This window comes from Schistocerca americana, chromosome 5, assembly GCF_021461395.2.
Source record: "Schistocerca americana isolate TAMUIC-IGC-003095 chromosome 5, iqSchAmer2.1, whole genome shotgun sequence".
NCBI classification, from domain to species: Eukaryota; Metazoa; Arthropoda; class Insecta; order Orthoptera; family Acrididae; genus Schistocerca; species Schistocerca americana.
This window is the reverse complement of record NC_060123.1, coordinates 215,130,375-215,153,670: the sequence shown is the minus strand read 5'-3', so window position 1 is coordinate 215,153,670 and position 23,296 is coordinate 215,130,375. Positions and strand designations below refer to the sequence as shown.

The 23,296-nt window shown below is 35.4% G+C and overlaps 1 protein-coding gene across 1 annotated transcript in view; it reads right to left on the bottom strand.

Annotated features, from left to right (window-relative positions):
- Positions 1-11,150: 11,150 nt before the first annotated feature.
- The window catches only part of LOC124616271 (solute carrier family 12 member 6), a 255,635-nt gene continuing 243,489 nt past the window's right edge, over positions 11,151-23,296 (bottom strand). The window contains exon 21 of the mRNA XM_047144575.1: positions 11,151-11,323. Within this exon, the coding sequence (XP_047000531.1) occupies positions 11,232-11,323 (92 nt within the window). The 3' untranslated portion in view covers positions 11,151-11,231. The remainder of the gene's footprint in view (positions 11,324-23,296) is intronic.

Genomic DNA, 23,296 nt, shown 5'->3' with positions numbered 1-23,296 from the left:
ACTTTCATCCAGGTTCAATTTTTCTACGTAAAAGAATATGATATTTCTTTACGTTACGTAATAATATTTAACGTTTGTAATATTAACGTACCACTAGAGAAAAAATGCACCAGCATACCTGTAATACACTATATATCTTCTTCAGACCCGGTGTAGCAGTAAGGCAGGGGACACCACACACTTTCCGAACTATTTTCCAGTATAAAACAAACTTCACAACAACCACAATCATTAACACACATCACAAAAATAAAATGGCCGTAAACCTAGCAGAGTCAGTGCAACAGCAAGGCTTATAAACGCTTGTGGCACGTCCCGTGGACGTCTATGAAAGCTATGCTGCGCGCGCATCTGCTGTACAGCCTTCCAGGGAAATAACAGTTTATTTCAAGCTTGGGAAAATTATTTTAATTCAAACTAAATTTTTACAGCTTGATGTAAACTGTGTAACAGGTTGATTTTTCAGTCTTGAATTTTCAACTGAACCTAAACTCAATATCCACCTTGAAATAAGCTTGAGTGCTAGCTGGGAAGGCGTTTTTCTTTGTGACGGGATCTTCTCATGAAATTTCAATCACCAGTTTTCTCCTCCGATTGCGAAAACATTCTGTTGGCACCCATGATCTATATGATCATCACGGTAAAATAAGAGAAATGAGGACTTGCACAGAAAAAATTAAGTGCTGGTTTTTTCCGTGCGCCGTTCGAGAGTGGGATGGTAGAGACAGCTTGAAGGTGGTTCACTGAACCCTCTACCAGGCACTTTATTGTGAATAGCAGAGGAATCAGGTAGATGTACATGCCAGGCAAGCATCAGTTGGCACCACATTAATGCCACAGATTCATGGCAACCCCTGGCATTTTTCTCCAGCCATCTTTCCGAGGCACAAACTAAATGGAGTGTTTACATGGAGAACTTCTCACCATGAACCTGGCCATCAAGCACTTCTGACAAAGAGTTTGTGGATCATTGGCACTTAACTTCTATTCTGTAGCCACCAATTAAACTAATTTTGCCACCTCAGTTGTACTTGCATAATTTGGGCCACAATTTACAATGCAATTTACAATGGACATTTGAAACACCAAGTGCAAAGACAGTTCTGTGGTTGGCTGCCTTTCAAGAAATTTAGCCAGCATAATAATGGTGGACTGTGTGAAGACTCCAGATAGCCAACTGACAAATGCTTTCATACAACAGTGCGTCCTCGAAGGAGCATACAAACCATTCATCATTTTCCTCTACTGACGGCTGTTTTGCACATATCCACCCAGACGTTGTTGGGTTGTTACCATGTTCAGAAAGTCGCCATTACCTACTGACAATCGATGACCATTACACCAGGTGGCCAAAAGCCATACCACTAAATGACGTGTCAGTTGAGTCCATCACCAACTCAACTGTGAACATCTGGTTCTCTTGCCATAGGATTTCTCTTACAATTATCACTGGTCATCAGTTCAAGGGGTTACTTTTAATGAGTTACTTATCCTTTGTTACAGCCACCATAACCATGCTGCTAGTTACCACCCAGTTCGTAAAAATGTGACTGAGCTTATGCGTTCCTCACTTAAATCAAGTAAGTATATTTAGGACCTATGTAACAGACAGGCTAATGCTATTAGTAGAGTGTTCAAAATCACAACAGAGAAATAAACAAGATGAGTAATCTCTGGTATCTGGCCAACTAGCTGTCCATAAACAAAACAAAAATAAAATAACTTTATTTCAGTTTCAGAGCAATGAAGTTTAAGAACAGTAATGTGAAATTACTTGGACCTGTGATTTATAAAAGACTATCAGGGGATGGAGACATAAAATACTTAAGTAACAAACTAGCAAGAATCCTTTTTTTGGTTTCATATATTAAGACAAAACGTCAGTAAGAACCTGCTAATTTACTCTTATTATGCATTCTTCCATTAGAATCTACAATATGGAATACTGTTGTGGGGAAATGCATCAGTCAGCTAACATTAGTCAGTCACAGAAGAAAGTCATTAAATGTATTCTAGGCCTGCCTCCCAGAGGGACTTGCAGAAGTCAGTCCAGAACACTTTAACGTTATGACAGTCCCCGTGCTTTAGATACGTCGTCGTCAGTTTACGCTGAAGAAATCTTAAACAAACTTAGACTAGGAAATAATGTTCATTTGTGCAATACAAGAAATAGTCATGATAGATTCACTGGACTCAAGAGTTTCCCGCACCCACAATAGCCATAAATACATGAGTTTTAAATTCTTCAGTAAATTTCCAAAAACAGATCTCCTGACTCCCTTACACAAGTCCAAAAAAGTTTTAAAAACTTCACTAAAAGCGCGAGAATTTTTCATAGCTGATGAATTCTCGGAGAGCGATTTTCAAGAATTGTTCTTTGAGTAGCTGTATGTGTCAGCAAAACTGCGTGTAATAATCATACAGTTAGATTAATAAGTGTATTAGCAACTGGTATTGTTCTATTAGTAATACATTGATTTATAATAAAGCTGGTGTATTAATTGTATTAAACACACTGTACATGTCAACGAGGCCAGTTGTATCAAAATATATTGAACAGCTGATAATAAACATTCTATCAACCGCTCTGCTCAGTGACTCTTTTTGAGTGTTCTGTGTTAGGTAGGTCAATGTAACTAAAGTAGCTCTGAACAAAAACATAGTAATTGTGAATGAATTGATGCAAGAAGAGCCATTCTTAAAAGAAAAGATATTACTGATGTTGACACTCTTTACAGAGAATATAGTAAAGCAACTTAACAAGAAAAGATGTTGGGGAAGAATACAGTTGGTTAATAACTCGAAGATGTGTCTTGACTTCTCACACACATTAGATAACAATTAGAAGTAATCATGGGATCAATATTTACATTTCAAGAACAACTTTTTTTCTAAAACTGCTTCAGATGGACGTAATAACTACTGTAATTTTTTATGTCATTGTGACAAAATCTCTCCTTGGGACTATCTCTGCCATAACTATTGTACTCTATGGGAAAAAAAAGGTGACTAAGGGTGGATGTGAACAAGCTGCAAAACAACAAGCATTACTTACAACAGGCATTACATTAATGTAATGTGGAACTCCTTGCATAATTTTTAAATCACATATTCTTAAAAGATAGAAATTGTTTTCATATCTTTAGTGCAACTTATTAATAATTTACATTTTTTTGTAAGTGTTCCTAGCACTGAGTTGCTTTTAATGTCACCAGTTTCCTAATGTTGATGCCTGTGGCAGCATTTGTTCCTACACATGATGATGCTCCAGAATGTAACACACATGATTACACTTGCTTATTATATCAAAAGAACATTAGAATTATTCATCTTATGACGTACATTTACAACACAATGAGTTTTGTATCCAGCTCAAATTTCCAGTTCGTCCTGCATGAATTCATCCAGTGTGTACTAACATTTCAGTGTCAGTGCGTCATACAGCTTTGTTTTAAGTGGACTTAAATTCATTTGCATTAAATTGTTACCTTTCAATGTATTACAGATTTTCATTCCCGTGCATTGAGGTCCTTGTGTATACAGTTTGAAGTGGTGAGTGAGAAGCATAAAATCTTGTGTGTTCCCTGTGAGTGAACAAAATGGTTTCCCTCAAGTAATTCATTCCTGGTTACAAGTGCCAACAATAAACTACCCTGAACAAAGTATTGATGTATGAGTCCATTTCCACTGATATCACAGCTGCTCCTTACAGTAAGGTGCTCTCATAAAAAGAATGTATTTTTTAATTTTATGCAGTAGTCTCTTCTTCTTCTGAAGAAAATTAAAGAAAGTTCCTGCCAATATCATCAGTTATCAAAAGTGACAATTTTTGCAACTTTCTTTCAAAATAACAAGCCATGCAAACCTGCAATTTCATGCATCATGTGTCTCAAGGGGAGTTCACTCAAAAGTATCATTATATTTCATTCTGAGTGGCTTTCATTTCCCATTTCGGCTATAAACTCATGCATGCAAAGAAGCTGGCACAATTTACTTTTCTTTTCTCCCTTGATATGCTAAGTTGTAGGCTCTCATGGTTGAAATGGAAAATATGTGGCTGCCTGTAATCTTAAGAGTGATGCTAGTGGCTGAATTTATAACAATGTACATTGAGTCATCAGGAAAATGTAGTGCAATTCAAGAGAATCTCAACACTGTGAACATTCATATGATGATGTCCATGAGCTATCTCTCAGAACAATTTAATGGCCACAGCATAAAACTTCAACACAGAATACTCTTTTAACATTTTGCTCATCCTTTAATTTCTGATCATTTCTTATTCCACATGTAAGGTAGGTGAACTGTGATAGTTATTTGTTATCTAAAACCAAATCTTTGGGCTTGTTTAAATTTAAAAAGATACCTGTACCAAAAGTGGCACAAAGTAATCAGATGGGAAGGATATGGTAGTTGTACTAGAACACCAAAGCACTTAAGAAAACAAAAGGTAAGCTATATTTTATTGATTTATTTTATTCTGTTTTAAACAATGACTTAAGTTCACCATCTTTTATTTCTCAAAACTTAAGAACTACATATTTTTAATCTCTTAATTAATTTATATTTTTACTGATTAACTCTCCCTTTCTTTCCAACATACACACACACACAGTCACACACGCATTTTACACTTATATTTATAACAGGATAGCATTTCAACTACATTTAAAAACTAATTGCTGTTTTAGTTTTTCTTTCAATCATGTCACAGCCTAATATTTGTAAAGGATGCAGTTAACTATTGTTTTATATACATAGGAGTATCTCTAAAAGATGTATTTCTATAACACCGAGAATGTAATTGAAATACGGAATGAGCATTTTACTTGAAGAGACTTGATTTTACTTCTTTCTTAATGTAGATTAAAACATTACTCTACATTTCTACAGCATCCCAAGTTTAATATGCCAATGAAGGATCCAGCCTCCATATTTAATACATATTCATTCTGTACTGTGTAACATGCACTTCATTTTCAAATGCCGAGATAACATAAAAATAATTATTGTTCTTTAATATATGTCACTGCATTGAAATAAAAAAGGCTGCATTTAATAACACTCATTGAACAACAAAAAAAAAAAAAAGATGAAAAATGCTGTATGTAGTATTAAAAGTAATTAAGGCCAACAGAAATATACACAAAACCAGGAAAAAGAGATACGGGTTGGCACTGTTATATGAGCACACATCACAAGTAGTCGTACAACAACTATAAATATTTTCCATCTTTAAATCACTCCGCACACACATTAGCATTTACATATAATGTGCCTCTCCAAAACTTTTCCAACAGTTGTATAAAATTTTTGTATTGAGATGGAACAGTGACATGATTATTTTTACAGGGTCTCCAACTAAACTGCTTTAAATATCTGAACATCATAGAACCTAAATACAGTAATGGCAGTGAGTCCTATAATTCCTTCACACATCAGTATGGATTTTGTGTTATGTGCCTGATATAATATCTGGAGGAAAACTTTGTAAGAGAAGCTCATGATTTCTAAGCACTATAATCATATCACTGCTTATATTTAAATAAACAGGAATAACTGTAAGATGAAACTGAAAGGGCAATCACACATGAGGAAGAAAACAAATAATGAACTATATAGTAAATATATCAGACAGTTTTATCACAATAGAGCTGGCTCTCAAAATATTTTGTGCAACAGTAACCTCTAAAATATTATGGACAAATCAATATATGAGGTGTGCTGTTACATAATACAATTGTACAGACAGTGAGTGTCATCAGAAAATCACTGTTCCAAATATACACATACTGTTTAAAGGTATCCTCAAAAATACTTCACAATCAAAAAATTTATCACAAATGTAACAGGCAAATATAGGAAACAGCTAACAATTTATTTGTATCATCAACACTTATAGAAACAGTTCTCATAATGTATTTTTACACAAATGATAAAAACTCTGTTTCATAGATAAGAAATTTCATAAAAAAATTGAAATATTTTACAATGTGTCTATTTCAATAATAGATGGCCACTAAAAGCTGAGGTACAGAAAAACAAGAACTGATAATATGAAGGTAACAGAAATCAACACTTTTCATAAACCAGCTGAAGCCATGAACCAATATCACACAAATCGATACAAGATGATTTCAAATAACCAATTGGGCTTATGAATGTGAACAGTCCTATTTCAGAGAAATAAATTTGACTGCATAATGGGGAAAAAACTCTATGAGTTAATGTTTTTTAAGAGCAATTCTGATTTAGGCTGTTTAAGTGACATTCAGAAACATGGTCAAACAATCCCTGTGTTAAGATATTTTTTTGAAACTACCAAATGAAATATATCAGTGTGTCAGCTGTCTTAACTGATATTTGCTATTGTTTCTTATTTTGTTGGTAAGCTATTTCTTAATTAAATTGTTAATAGACACTCATATTTGCCATGGTTTCAGCAATTTTATGAAAAGGATACACTTATCTATCCCTCATAGTCAGATACTGGCTACAGTAATACTATAATTGTTATATCTTTGCAGTAGTGCTGCACTAGAAAAGTATAAACATGAAGTCATTACAAAAATAGACAAGAATCTTACTTAAATATTTAAATTCTTGTACCACACTCACACTCATTCTTTAAACTAATGGATGTGATGTTCAGCAATCTGTCACCCATTAATATTCAATGAAATTCTAAACAACATTTGAACTGTTAGAAAATTATATCACAATCTCCTACAAAAATAATATTGTTTATTCTTACAGTTCACAAATTGTTACACAGTGTGCTCTATAAATTAAATATCAGAATCATGGAGCATTGAAAGTTGGACGCAGTCCAGTCTAAACCATTTGAATATACAAAACGCAAAAATACAAAATAAAATAGAACACTAGAAAGGTGACCCTTTTTAAGAAAGCATTTCATTATACACATTTAAGTGGATGTGGTGAAATATTGGAAATAATGCAATACAAATTAATAAATGAGTGTGCTTGAAATACATATGTTTAAAATCAAGTGTGATCTTCTGACACAAAAGTTAAATGTGAACATAGTCATTCATAAAATTTAAACTGTTCAGTTTTGTCATGCATACACCATTTATCATAACTGTTATTTTTGTAACTTTTATTGGAGGCGCACACTGATACTTTGAGAATTCAGGTTAAGCTTTAAAAAAAAATCTTTACTGATTTCTCTTATACAAAGGCACACTGTTTACTAGGAAAACATGCCACTACAATTCATAATGAGTAACTTTTAGTACCTAATATCAACAGTCTCCAAAAACAAATACATACATAGTATGAGGCCAACTGTGAAGAGCTGCTGCATTTAGAAGTTAACAATCTGTCTATAGCCTACATATGTGCTGCTTATAATGCAGAAATTTTTTTAAAATAGTGTAAGGCAAGTTAAGGCAGAAAATTCTTGGTATCACCGCAATTTAATCACTAACAATCTTGTGCCAGTATCAGAGATGGAGTGAGCTGATGATGAGAAGGGGGAAAAAAAACATTTCAAATCCACCTGACTTAAAAACTGAAATGTAAATAGTGACAATGTTAGAGTTGTAAGAGAACAAGAATTCCAGGAATTATACCCACTTCTTTGTATTTAGCCCCGTTTAAAATAACTTTTTGCCACAAAGTGATTTATTTCTGTTTCTTGCAAATGCTGTAAATTGTTTAAATTTTGGTCAAAAAGTGATTTGTTTCTGTTTCTTGTAACTGATGTAAATTGTTTACACTTTTCTCCATCTTTGTAAAGAACTTTACAGAAATATCTTTGTCAAGAAGTTTCATGGTTGGTACTGTGGTACAGAAATATGACGGCAATAGGAAGGCCCCGAGGCTTTTTAAATAAGATTAAATGGATACAAGACATGGGCACTAGTTTTAATAGATTATTTTCTTGAGTGCTTAAGGACAAACCACTATGGGACAAGTGAAATCATAATTGTGCTTCTGAAAGAAAGAGGGAGAAGAAAGGTAATTATTTCTGCTGGTAGTTACTATTCTACACTGACAGTAGAAGTGTAATCTTCATGGAAGTCTAATTTTAATCCAAATTAACATTACATCTATCACTGCTCTAATGAAATGCTCTATTAATGCTGGTGCAAACACATTTTTGTGGCAGTTAAGGAAAACATAATAAAAATTTACATCAAAAAAATCAAAAAGCTATTTAAATTATAACATATCAATAAAACAAGCAAACTACTTATTACCAAAATGGGAGAATGAGTCAGATGTGTCTTGAGCTTGCTGTGAATTCAGAATTAGAATGCTGACTGTTAAAACAAAAAAATTCATCAGCATTTCATGAGAGAGTTTCATAAATCAATACAAATTTTATTCACATATCTTGTCCTTGTAGTATGAAAACACTAGTGTTTCGTGTATGGGTTTTGATTCCAATTTGAACACCATTTGTGGATGAAGATGGGAGGAAGTGAGATTGAAAAAAAAAAAAAGCCTACGTAGCTGACAAAGTACATAGATATTGCATAGTAGTTCAGTAATACCAAACACAAATTTTTCTCCTATAATCTTATTTCAAAAATGAATTGATAGGGCATATTGAAATTTTAAGAAAATCTGTAACAGAAAGATCATGTGCATTTAAGAAAATTCTGTACAGCTATTCATCAAGAAAACATCTTGCCAAAAAAAATCCCTCTAATAAAAAATCGTTACAACTGATCTTGGTATATTCTGAATAAGGTGCAGTGTAATAATTTTACCAAATTTTTTTTCTTCTGGGCTCTCTCAGTATTTCAAGCTATTTCTTATATAACAGGTATAATTCCAAATCAGTAGTACCTTAAAAGTCTAACAGTCTTGCTATACTCAAAACTACTACTTTCTACATTTAGTTTGCCCATTCTGTATATACCTTCCTTTTGACATGAAATCACAAATCCTTGAAAATCAGGATACTGAATTTTGTAGTCTTACTACTGTCTTTATAAACTCCATTTCAGATTTGGCAGCAAGATTTTTAACAAACTCCCAGCATTTTTCAAAGTTCACACAAGGAAAATAATTACAATACTCCACTAGCATGATATTTTAAAGATTTTAATGAAAGTATTTCATTGAATCTTAAACTGGGAAACATGTCTGTTGAGAAATTCAACAGAACTTAGCTTTTTCATTGCTGATTAATAATCACTATTGCTGGAATGAGTGTGTCATGTTATGTAGGAACTACCAACTTCAACTGACAAACTCCTTAAACATATTAGAACATAAAATTACTCAATTAAAAAAAAATTATATAAACATGTTGATACATGAGTCACAACTTTAAATTATGCCTGATACTTTGTAATGCTGCAAATATTTAAAACATCTTTGGTAACAAATGGAAAAAAAATCTAGTAAGGTTTTCCTAAGTGATGAACCAGCCGAATTTGCAATAAGTAATTACATGAATATGGACTAAACAATTATCTGAATCTTTTACCACTGGCCACAGATTCTACTTTACATAGTATTATCCTTCACCTACTTTATTATTAAACAATCCACAAAGACAGAATCTTCCTCTGAAATTGTGAGCAAACATTTCCGCCTTTTTAACACAGTACCTGACATTTTCACAATTGTTGAGCACGGAACAGCAAAAAATTTTTGATAGTTGTGGTAATGGTTCAACGTCTTACACCACAATCACTTACACCACACAGATGCAACTGCCAGTAAAACACTTTTAAGTGTCATTAGATGTTCACATTTTGAAAACAAATGTGAAACATGTTGTTGTCATAAGAGTACCTTTTATGTAAGTACTAATAGTGTATAGTTATGCAAAAATATGTGTTTACTGCAAATATAACTCCTTGTCATAACAAGAATTATATGTTTCAGCAATTCACCTTTAACGATGCTGCTGCAAAATGTTGGAATCTAATTTTGTGATGTCAGATGACAGCATACCTCTAATCCCTTAATGAATGAAAATGTTATATAAGTATATAAAGATGATTATATGAGAAATTTACATGATGTAGAAAACAGCGAGTTGCTTTGTTGTATGTGATGAAGAGATGGAAGTTATTCAGACGATGAGCTAATATTAAAGGAGATCATAGTATACACATATTTACCTGAAACAGCACTTGGCAGGACAACATATTACATGTTAGCTGATTTTCTAAGGAACGTAACAGAATTAAGTTTCTCTTGACTGACATATGGCATAAGCATTCTGTTTATGAAAGAGCTATGTGAAGAACAGGCCTGTGACGTATTTTCTTTTTTTTCTTGAGCACAAGACATAAAATTGTTGGGAAGGTGAGACTATGACATAATTTGACAGTTTACAGGTACTACAATAAATGTGAATTTTTTTTCCCTGGAAAATGTACAGGTAAAAATATGTTTTTCCTGATATTGTTACTGGTATGTAGAAATGCTACAACACGAGCAAATAGATAACTTCCTTTGGCTGGTAATGCCTCTTCAATTTCAGTTATTTTTCTTGCTTTATGTCAGTCCCACTCTGATGTGTAAAAGAGAAACTTTAACAAGAGTAATTAACGTAAGGCATAATTAACATAATGCTTAAAAATTGTGTTTACACAACTGCCCTTACTGATAGTGACTGGATAAGGGGAGTCTCATCTATGTCTCTCAGTAACATCAATTAATCGTGAAGATGAAGGGATCTGTGATATAATAAAATGATAGCAAAAACTATGTGATCTGTTCGCTGGTCATTGATCCTTATCTTTCAGGTACCTAATGTTTAAACTTGGAGCAGCAGTGCAGCTCATATTTAATTGTGCTCCCCTTCTCCAACAGTAATTATCTGGGATTTTGATAACAGTGTGAATACTTATCAGGTTACAAGAGATCTTCTAACTCTAATGGTACTGATTCAATGCCATTGCAACACAGACCTAAAGGAACCCAGTACAGTTAAGGTTTACATGAAACAGTGTTGAACAACTTCGTATTTAAACTCTAGCAAAAGACAAAACTTCTTTGGTAGATGTAAACTTAAGGACTAAGAGAATTAATGGAGTGAAATACATTTTTAAATCACTCTGGGGTATAACCAGCATTAAATGATATGCAAAACATTTTTTTCTTCTATCTTCTTTCCTTCTTGATCTGAATGGTTTCAGAAATATCAGCTTACACTTGTTGTACCTGTGATTGTGTTCAAGTAAATATGTTGGTGTTAAAGTCTGACAGGTGTTGCTACTGCTGCCATGTGCCCTTCACGAGTAGATTGTTATGACCTCTCTTCCACCACCACGCACCATCAGAACTCTTTCAAGACCTTCTGTTAGGACTTCTAAGAATTCCATATCTGTTGTTTACATTAAGGACAAAACATTCAATATCATATTGCACGTGGCTCATGTCAAAACTGGAAATTACTGCATAAAATAATACTCTGTTTTTGCAAACTTATTAAATAGTTAAAATTTAGGATGATTATATGTGTATACTCACCAATTATTAAAACAGAAAGGATGCACTGATGTCTAAACCAGAGGCAGCACCAGTCATGACAGATTTTCTCTACAGCACACAGGTTGTCAATGTATCATTTTGTCACAATTAATGGCAGGATTTTTTAGGTTAAAATGAAAGAGAAGGAAAGAGATAATGTAAATTGATAACCGAAATTGAAACATTCAATGTACCTTGCAGGGTTTGGTTACTATTTTCAGTATCACAGGTTTGACCTATGCAATATGATGCGACAATACAAGCTGATGAAGCTAATGAATGTGAAATAATGACAACTCGCTTGGCTACATTTACTGAAAATTTTGAGTAGTTACCTGCAGGTCAAAGGTCACAGGTTATGTACATCACACATTGCCTTGTACAATTAATTCAGCTACAAATATGTGGCACAAATTTATTTTTACAGTTATTATTTCGCTATCTTTCGTGATTACGAACACTGTTTTTCTGAATTTATTGCATATTTCATCAGTGTGCTGACATCAGGATTTGGTGTAATTTTTTTACACATTGTTATGGACACAGTTTCTGCCCAGTACTCCCTCACTGACCACTCTAAACCAGTTGCTGAAACACTGGATACCATTGTTACCACAACTCACAGTGAACACTGTCAACATTGCTTTGCTGAACAGGTCAAGTATCTTCACTGCCACTAATTTAGACTCTTATGATAGGATGAAGTAGGTACATCGGAGACAGAAACACCAATATTGTATATTCAAATTCTGTTATCTAGAGAAAGTCATTTAGAGCTCCAGCCTGAGATAGGCACAACCTGAAAGGGTGAAAACCAACTGAAATCTAAAGACAGTAGACTAAACCTCAAGAGAGAGAAGATGAAACAGGTAGCAGAAAGAAAGTAGGATATGGATAATAAATAAGTAAACAAGTTAAATATGAACTGCCACAGTAGGCAGAAATGTTAAAGGCAACAGATAGATGCACAGTCTAACCAAATTTGTATCTGATGAGATTTCAAATGTTCATGGTGTATTGATGGATTTCGATGGCATGAAGTGTGTTGCACCTCTATATTAATTTGTGTGTATGACAAAACATAATTTTCTGTGGGATGCTGACAATTACTACAATAGGTTTTTATGAGTGTTTCAATTAGAAACATGCCACGTTTATAGTAACTGTCCAAATGTGGAAAAAAAGCTTTGCTTTGGTACACATGCTGTAAATGACATATCCTCTTACATGCTAATCTCCTAAGTGCTGTATGCTGTTCATCATCTGCTACAAGCAGTGATTGAATAAAATGAAAATGCTTTTGCTTACTTGTCAATTGTCCACCAACCTGTTTATGTAGTAGCAAGCACCATTTTTACTATAGAATTTGGGGGGAACAGATTCTAATTTACAAACAAAAGTGCCCATTATCAATGGCAGATTCCAGTCTCTTCATAATATCATTTTCAACACTTGTCTTCAACTGAATGCAAATGATTACAATATAATTTCAGCACTTCAACTACTTATTGTTGGATGCTTGTTAGTAGCATATAAATTACCACTTTCGATGGTACACCTGGTTCTGTCCTATTTCTATCATGCTTTTCTTACTGCAAAATGCTATTTACATTTTCAATGTTTGTTGTTAAAGCTTTCACTTTGTACTCACTTACAAACTGAATACTGTTCTCGTATGTGCAAAATAATAGGAGTAAATAGTCATTTTGTGTGACATTACAGTGTGTATACATGGACAAGGAAAATAAATTCCTAGATTTTTCCTGGATCTACTTGTTAAAAATAGCCTTTTTCGGGGTGAAAATACAATTTCTCCATGTTAAGTGACAGTATACTTTCCCTCAGAACCGCAAAACTTATTAATCATTTGAATAGTACAGGTTTTGTACACAGGTGTAGAACTCCCAGCACTTTAAGAAATGAACCCAGTAAAAAATAACGTGTTTTGGAAAGATCATTGATGCCGCGCCGTGGTTATTGCTGTTCCTTGCGATTTTCGTAAGACATGTGCAAAATGTGCATGCCTTCCTTATTTGAATGTAGCTGCACTTATTGGTGTCTGATGCTAATGAAACTTAGCAGACATGTTTCTGTGATGTTCTAATGTTCTTGAATGGTGTGATGCCTTTGGAAACACACACCTTTATGTAACAATACTTCACAAAACTGGCAATAGTATCTTGTTTCACTTCTTTTATGATGTGCTGTGCAAACTCTGCAAGGTTGAGCTGGTATTTCCACTTCCCACAATAGTCCAAATAGTATGTTCTTTAATGTTCCCTGACAATCGATCAGATAAATCCTTGGCAGGTGCTTGTCCTGTAGGATGGATACCTTCAGTTTCCTCCACAGTCACTGTGTCACCTTGTTGATCACTTGTCCTGGCTCTTGCAACTTCTTGTAGGAAAGTTACATTTTTTGTTTGTTTGTATATCTGGATTTAGGTTTCTATACACTTTGTATGCATTAAACAAAGCACAACCTAAACAAAACTACTTTCATTGTCCATTTATTGGTTTTCCACATTATCCCAAAATACAAGAGATACTGATCAGCTCTATCCTTGCCTTTCATAAACGTATTGTACATCACAGTTCATTTCAGTTTCTGTAACCCCTCCTCCCCGTTTCAACTGTGGAGAAAACCACGAACTGTTGTTACCATTCTCACCTCCAATTTATCTTTCCATACCAGTAGCAAAATGTCACCTTGTCTTCAAAATACAGTGTCTCCTTTCTTTAGAGGTTTGGCTTCTGTTTATCAACACTGAGGGAGACCTCTATAGATTCGTGCTGTACCACAAACTCTTGGCAATAGTTGTACTGTTGCAATAATTGGCTTGATAAATGCGGCAACACATGCCAAGGTGAGGTGAAAGTACAGAGAGAAGAGTGTGTTGAAGATTTTTTCCTTTGCCAGTGTATATTTCTAGATAGGAGATATATCCACTTACATTTTCACAAACCATACGAACAAGCAAACCAAATGTGATAAGATTTTTAGGATTATATGCCCAGAAATGGAGCCACCCTCTCCATGGTATCACTGCTTCATCAAGAGAAAGCTCCTGTTCAGGTTGGTATATGGCCTGAAATTTATCTATGAGGTACTTCAGTACAGGTTCAGTTTTACAGACTCTGTTTTCCTGACTGTTCTGTAAATAATTGTCATTGAAATGCCACCATTTCCATATCTGCTCAAATCGATTTCTGCTCATCAGCCTGCCAAAAATCGGTATCTCTATTAGAGGATCTGTTGACCAATAGTGCTTTAAATAATCTTTTTTTTTTTTTATTTTCTGCAACAAGGTACTTATGCCCAGAAATTTTTTCAGTTCAACAGCAGTGATATACACAAATTTGGAAGACTTGGGAGTTTCTTTATAATGGTTTTTGTGTTGTTCGAAAAACAAGTTTGATTGTGTCGATATTAGATCGAACAACTCATCCCCTAGAAATAATTCCACAGTGCTTATAATGCTGTTGATCTCACTGGGAAGTATTTGTACATCTGGAATTCCTCTAAATGTTTCTAAAATAATGGTATTGTCCTTCTTCAGACAACTTTGACTGCCAAAACTTCATCATCTAAATCATTCACAATTATCTCACTTTTGGTTGATTATAGCCATGTTGTTTTCTTCTTCACTTCCATTACTACTATCAGTAACATTGTCTGAATCCCTTGGAATATCAGAACTATTGTCTTCTAACAGTTCAGCAAGAATTTTGCTTTCTATTCAACTATTTTTGTGCCATACTGCACAAGGCAACAGCTACAGTACTGATTATTTCATGGTACTGATCACTGGCAGTAAAACGAAAGATAAAAATAAGTTCATATTCACAGCACTGAACTCTCCACTTCAGATCGAAGCTTTTGTTGAATTAAAATAGTCACTGGCATGAGCAACGAGTCTCAGAAAATTTGCGCAGAATGAAAAACTTACATTTATGTGATCCGTCCATAACAGTTGGACATGGAAACATGCAAATCTACATGAGCTGTAGGTAGTGTGTTAAATCTTTCAAGAAGTGCAGCATAAGTAACGCTCTCACTGGCAGCAATCTAATAATAAAAATGGTGAAAATGGTTTTTTTTCTATTTTTAAGAAAATTGCTTAAAAATTAAGGTGTGTCTTATAGTCCATAAAATATGGTGAACTATGCATCCTTCCCTAGGGTCCAGAATAGAGTTTTATGCTCTAGTGAAAAAGTCTGAAACAGGTTGTAGTTGGGCATGAGGCAGGAAACTGAAAATTCCAAAATATTGAAACACAAAAGAATACTTCATTACCTATTCCTTCCGCAATTTATCAGAATATTTGTACCCAGGAATGCAAACTCTGTGTAAATCCAGTCATTCCTTTATCCAGTTAAAGGATAACTTGATTCATTCCATATCACTGAAGGCTCCCCTTGAAGTTAGAATTTACAGAGCATGACGTGAGAATGAATCAATGAGTATGAGCAGTTAACTGTTCTTAGTAATGAAGGGATGACATAAATTTTGTGTGGCACAAAGGCTCTTTGCCACAGAAGTCTAGCACTCTGTAAGAGGGATTTCAGTAAGAAGTTAAGCAACTCCTGAAAAGTACTGCAGCCAGAAAAGATTACCTAAAAAAAAAAAAAAAAAAAAAAAAAAAAAAAAAAAAAAAAAAAAAAAAAAAAAAAAAAAACTAGGCAGATGGCCAGGCAGTGGTATAATATTTTTACAGCTCTATATATGATGAGAATTAGAGTCAAGATTTCCATGTGTAGAGTGATGCTGTAGATATCAGAAAAAACTAGCAAGAGTGTCGGCAATAACAAAACAGACAACCAGTCCTTCGACAGGTTAAGACTTCACGCTGCATTACCATGAATTCACATTACATTTATATGGCCAAAAATATGATTCAGTATGACGTATTTGAACGCAACCAAGAGAAAAACAATCTTGTTGTTAACACAGAGACAACCATCACATAGCATCCTCATACCATATGAAACAAACTTCCAGTAATGCCCACCATAAATCTCTAGACTCTACAAGGAATACAGATGCAGGAAAACCTGAAATGGAACACACACATTACCTATAACAATAAAAAATTGAGGACAATATGCTGCTGCTGCTGGTGTTGTTGTTGTTGTGGTCTTCAGTCTTAAGACTGCTTTGATGCAGTTCTCCCTGTTAGTCCATCCTGAGCAAACCTCTCCACATCTGTATAACTATTGCAGCCAACCTTCATTTGAAGCTGCTTACAATATTTGAGCCTTGGTCTTCCTCTTGAATTTTTACCTCCACACTTCCTTTCATTGCCAAATTGACAATTCCTTGACGCCCCAGGATGTGTTGTATCACTCAATCCCTTTGTTTGGTTATTTAAGTTGTGCCATAAATTTATTTTCTCCTCAACTTGATTCAGTACCTCTTCTTTGATCTAACCCACTAATTTTCAGCATTCTTCTATAGCACCACATTACAAATGCTTCTACTGTCTTCATGTCTGAATCGCTTATCATCCGCATTTCTCTTTCACGAAAGGATACACACTCCAAACAAAAACCTTCAGAAAAGACTTGCTAACACTAAAATTTATATCTGATGTTAGGAAATTCCTTTTCTTTCAGTTATGCTCTTCTTGCTATTGATGTCTACATTTAATATCTTCTCTGTCACTATTATCAGTAATTTTGCTGTCCAAATAGAAAAACTGATTGACTAATTTTTGCGATCATCTCCTAATCTAATTTCCTCAGTATCGCCTGATTTCATTTGGCTACATTCTATTACCACTGTTTTACTTTTGTTGATGTTCATCTTATAATCTTTGTTTCAGACATTATCCCATTCTCCTCAACAGCTGTTCCTAATGCTATGCTGTCTCTCACAGTTACAAAGTAACCAGCAAACGTCAAAGTTTTCACTTTTTCGCCCTGAACTTTAATTCCTGTTGCAAATTTCTCCTCGGTTTCCTTCACTTGCTCAAAATATAGACTGAATAATATTGGGGATAGGAAAAAAACCCGTCTCACTCCTTTTCCGACTATGACTTCCCTTTCATGTCCTTCAACTCTTAACTACGGCCTAGTTACGGCACAAATGTACATAACTTTTTCATTCTCTGTATTTTATCCTTGGTATCTTCAAATATTTAAACAATGTTATCCAGTCAGTAATACCAAAAGCCTTTTCTAAATGTACAAATGAATTCCAGGTTAGCTTTCTTCAATGTATGTTTCTGGCTATATTGTAGGGTCAATATTGCCTCATGTGTTCCTACATTTTCTGGAAATTAAGACTGATCTTCCCCTTTGTAGGCTTTTACAAGTTTCCCCATTCTTCTGTAAATAATTTGTGTCAATATTTTGCAACCATGATCTATTAAACTGATAATTCAGTAGTACTCTCATGTGTCAGCGCCTGCCTTCTTTGAAAATGGAATTATTACAGTCTTCCTGGATACTGAGGGTATTGAACACCAGAAGGAGTAATTTTGTCCTGGCTGGTTCTTCAAAGGAGCTCAATAATGCAGGGAGAATATCATCTATTCCCAGGACATTCTTTAAACTTATGCCTTTCAGAACTCTGCAAAATTCTTGTCACTGTATCACAAATCCCATCTCATCTTCATGTACTTCATATTCGTTTTCTATAAATTGTTCTCAGGTTTGTTTCCGTTATATAGAAATCGTATGTATTCTCTCTGGTTTTTTGGTGCAACTGAGTATTAGTTGAAATTCAGGCAGCAAGTACAAATAACAGCAAAACTTGCAGCACCCGAAGAAGACGGCTGGTTTGATCATCAAAATATTGTGCATAAAATGGTAACAACAACCTGGAAGAACATATATCTCAATACATTCATGTTACTTTTCAGCTTTACATTCTTTGCTTAGTACTGCCATCTGAGCTCTTGATGCTCATACAGGTGCTTTTCTGTTCTCTAAAGGTCTCTTTAATTTTCCTATAGGCAACATCTATCTTTTCCCTAGTTATCCTTGCTGCTGCAGCCTTGCTTTTGTTCTCTAGTCATCATTGCTTAGTCATTTTGCGCTTTCAGTCAATGTCATTTGTTATATTTCTGTTTCCTCTTCCCCTGATACATTTTTTATATTTGCTCATTTCATCAATTAACTTCAGTATCTCCTGTTTTATAAAGGGATTTCTGCTAAGCCTTGCTTCTTTTCTATTTGTTCTCTCAAAGCTAACTGTTCGACTCCTATTGCATTCCTTTCCTGTTTCATTCAATTGTTGCCTAATGCTCTCTCTGAAACTCTCCATAACTTCACCTCCTTAATTTCCTACCTTTTGCAATTTCTTCTATTTTTAACCTTAATTTCATAAACAACACACTATTGTCAGAGTTCACACCTGCCCTAGGAATGTGTTACACTTTAAAATCTAGTTTCTAAATCTCTGTCATGCTGTTATATAATCAGTCTACAACATTTCACCATCACAGTCTTTTCCATGTCTACAAATTTCTTTCATGATTCTTAAACCAAATGTTAGTTATGATTAAATTATGCTCTGTGCAAAACCCAACCACATGGCTTCTGCTTTCATTCCTTTAGCCCAGTCCATGTTCTCATACTATTTTTCCTTCTCTTCCGTTTCCTACTACTGAATTCCAGAGACTCATCACAAATAAATTTTTGTCCACCTTAATTATCTCAATAATTTACTTTATGTCACTAAACAGTCTTTCAACCTCTGTGGTGCTAGCTGGCATATGAACTTCTACTACTGTAGTGTGTGTTGGATTCATGTCTATCTTGGCTACTATAATGTGTCCATTACGCTGTTCAGAGAAGCTTAACCAACTTCCTATTGTCTTAGTCATTATTGAGCCTACACTTACATTACCTTTATTTGTTTTTGTGTTGATAACCCTTTACTAACCTGACCAGAACTCCTTTTCCCCCTGCCACTGAATTGCGCTAATCCCCATTATAAATTCATCCTACCTGTTTCCTTTTTTAAATTTTCTAACATACTTACATGATTCCATACTCCAAACTGTAGAATGCTAATGTGCTAAGATATAAAAATACTTGCCAACTGTATAACAACGGAGATACATAAAAAATGTACATTATTCCTGAGCAATGAGCCCATTATGAGATTTTCACTCTGCAGTGGAGTGTGTGCTGATATGAAACTTCCTGGCAAATTAAAGCTGTGTGCTGGACCGAGACTCGAACTCGGGACGTTTGCCTTTCGCGGGCAAGTGCTCTACCATCTGAGCTACCCAAGCACGACTCAAGCCCCGTCCTCACAGCTTTACTTCTGCCAGTATCTCGTCTCCTGCCTTCCAAACTTCACAGCTCTCCTGCGAACCTCGCAGAACTAGCACTCCTGAAAGAAAGGATATTGCGGAGACATGGCTTAGCCACAGCCTGGGGGATGTTTCCAGAATGAGATTTTCACTCTGCGGTGGAGTGTGCGCTGATATGAAACTTCCTGGCAGATTAAAACTGTGTGCCGGACCAAGACTTGAAATCGGGACCGAGGGTCAGAATCTAACTCCATGACAGAAGGATTTATCTCTTCAGTCATTTCAAAATAATAAATTAAAACAACGATCAATACTCAACACAAAGCATTTGGTAATAGCTATCGCACAATTTCTTACTGAGGTTGGCAGTTTCATAAATGATGAGGTAGTTCAAGCACAGCCTCTACCAGTATTTGATGTAACTACAGTTCGGAACACACACCACCTAAAACTGATACTTTAAACCGTGCACATTATACTCACTTTTAAAGCTTTAGGTAGTAGAAAAACATTTGTGTTTCTTTGTTGCTGGATGTTCAGTACCACATATGAGTCTTATGTTGCATTTACCTTATACAGACTATTCAACTGCCCAACTGGCATAGCAACAAAGCATCGAGAACACTGATATGTCATTGCGTTTGTGCACCTCATATGTTATTATGCACATTATTTTTCCAAATTGCACTTCACCAGATGATGTGCAGTACTAGTAACTGAAAACTGGTTTCATTTTAGATATTTATATGCAGAAAACAAATTTACTTCAGATTGTCTCTGGTGAAATAGTTCATGTAGATACAATTTCTTATGAAACAGCACTTATTAGGTAACTTCGTGTTTTAACGTTTCGATTCAGAATTCTCATCATTATTCATACTTATGGTAAATGCAAGTTTTGTAGGACACTAAGCATAACACAATCCACTCACACTGCAATGCAATGAGACTTCTGAATGAGAAAGTCACATCATAGTCTTTCCTTGCACATGGCATTATTTTTACCTATTTGGTGTGACTCTACTGAAATGCTAATCATCTGCATATTGAAGAATGTTGTACATTTTACACCAACTTGACATTTCTTACATGCTCCAGCTTGGTGTTGTAATATTAATGGTCAGCAGTGTACTCCCTTAGGGTGCATAGATTCCTTTTCTACCCAGAACAACTACTTAATTCTGTGCTTGTGATTTTTATATTCTCCATGTTAATGGATTGAATTTTATTTAATGATAATAGTTAGTCCTGTTGCTCATCTTTATATGAAGCAGAAATCCACATCAAGCTATATCCTTTGAATTCTCTCAATGAAATGTTCTTCAATCCATTTCATTTAAAATCTGCAAAGTTACATGACAGGCATCTTCCAAAAACATTTTGTTCAGATTTCTGAAAATGAACACACACTTAACAGTGGTGAGCATCATCAACTCTTACAACCACCTGCCTTGTTTCAATATTGTACATGTATCATTTAATCGTTCAACAAGATCTCAATAGCTGCCCCATCAGTTAATTTGCTGAAACAACTTAAAAATATCTTCAGGTGCACTCCACAACTTAACTCTTGTCCGTGTCTTCAATCTATGTTCCTTTGATACGCCTAACTTTTTATGAGCAGTCTTCCTCAGAAGCTCCTTTTAGCTTCTTGCCTCTCTGCTTTTCCTCCTTTGCTTCACATGGCTGTTTAGATCCTCAGACGAGAGATTTTATCCATCTTACAGAATAATTAATAACCCTGAATCCATAGACTTGTCTCTTAAGTTTTTTCCCATTCTTTCTGTGCTGTTTGATTCTGTAAAGTAAAGACATCAAGGTGAAAGGGACATAGGGTTGAAGTTTTACAACCTTTACTTGCAAACACTGAAGTCAGTATAATTGCAGATATTCCAAGCAGGACAACACTGTGGGTTTTCTCCTTTTTACTGGGATGTGAATGTGTTGCTTTTGGTTGTGCAAATGCCTGTTTGATACATGTTGCATCGAGGGCAGTACCTGTGCACAGTGCGGAGTCTGATTCATCCTGCATCAGTCTGTCATCAAACGGGGACATTCTGTGTTTGCTTCTGTGTGGAGCAGGCAAGAAATGGTGTGCTATTCGGATGCACTGTGCTTACAGGGTGGGGGATGGAAGTGCTCAGGCTGCCCAATGTTTGTACATTCAGCAGTTTTTGAACTGTTGAGTGCCACATCCACATATATTTACTGTCTATTTACTGTCATCCACAGGTTCCTACAAGAGACAGATTCAACTGACAAATGTTTTCCACTGGCACATTCTTGTAATGGCACATATGCATTCAAGGTCTACTTCAAAACCCAGTGTATTTATTTTGTGCTACAGGTGTGCAGGCCTGATGGGCGTGGTCATCAACACACAGTGCATACACCAGAGCTTGAAGAGAAGGCATTAGCATTTCTGAAAATAACACTCAACAAGCTCCTGGTGTGTTGCATGGAAAATGGGTGTACATCATTCCACTATTTGACAGTTGTGGCATGAAAATGATTTGCACCTCTACCGCCTTCTGGAGGTCCACTTAATCCAGACGATTTTCCACATTGAATTGGATTATGCCCAACAGTTTCTGCAAAGGTGTGACATTTGATCACACTTCCCAAACCATATACTTTTCACAGATGACACATCCTTTACACCAGAGGGTACGTTCCACAGCCACAATCAACAACACATGAGGGCATGAGAAAATCCACACAGCACATTTGTTCATGATCACCACGATTGCTTCCCAGTCAAATTTGGGCCAGCTTGGTAGGCAATAATCTGCTTGGTCCTTACGTGTTCACCTGACAAACATAAACTTAATCTTTTTATGAGAAACTCTGTTAGAGTTGTTGGAACATGTTCTACTCATCATGTTACAGCAAATGTAGTATCAACATGATGGTGAACCTGTGCACTTTGCACATGCAGTGTGAATCCACTTGCATGAAATCTTTTGTGACAACTGGATAGGGCACAGTGGACTGATGGTATGGCCTGCACATTCCTGATAGCATGCATTATGGTAGATTACGATGCAATTTCCACTTTGCCAGTAGTGTATTTATTTTGTGCTACAGGTGTGCAGGCCTGATGGGCGTGGTCATCAACACACAGTGCATACACCAGAGCTTGAATCTTTTTATGAGAAACTCTGTTAGAGTTGTTGGAACATGTTCTACTCATCATGTTACAGCAAATGTAGTATCAACATGATGGTGAACCTGTGCACTTTGCACATGCAGTGTGAATCCACTTGCATGAAATCTTTTGTGACAACTGGATAGGGCACAGTGGACTGGTGGTATGGCCTGCACATTCCTGATAGCATGCATTATGGTACATTACGATGCAATTTCCACTTTGCCAGCAGTGTTTGAAAGACTGCAATGGTACCTCCAGCGTCAATACACTGCATGTATTCAAGCAGGATGGCATAATTTTGAGCACTTTTTGTAACTGTTTTCAAATAAATGTTATAAAACTTCAGGCCGACTTCTCACTTGCCTTGATGCCGTCAATAAATTGAAAATGTTGTCCTGCAGATCTGCTAC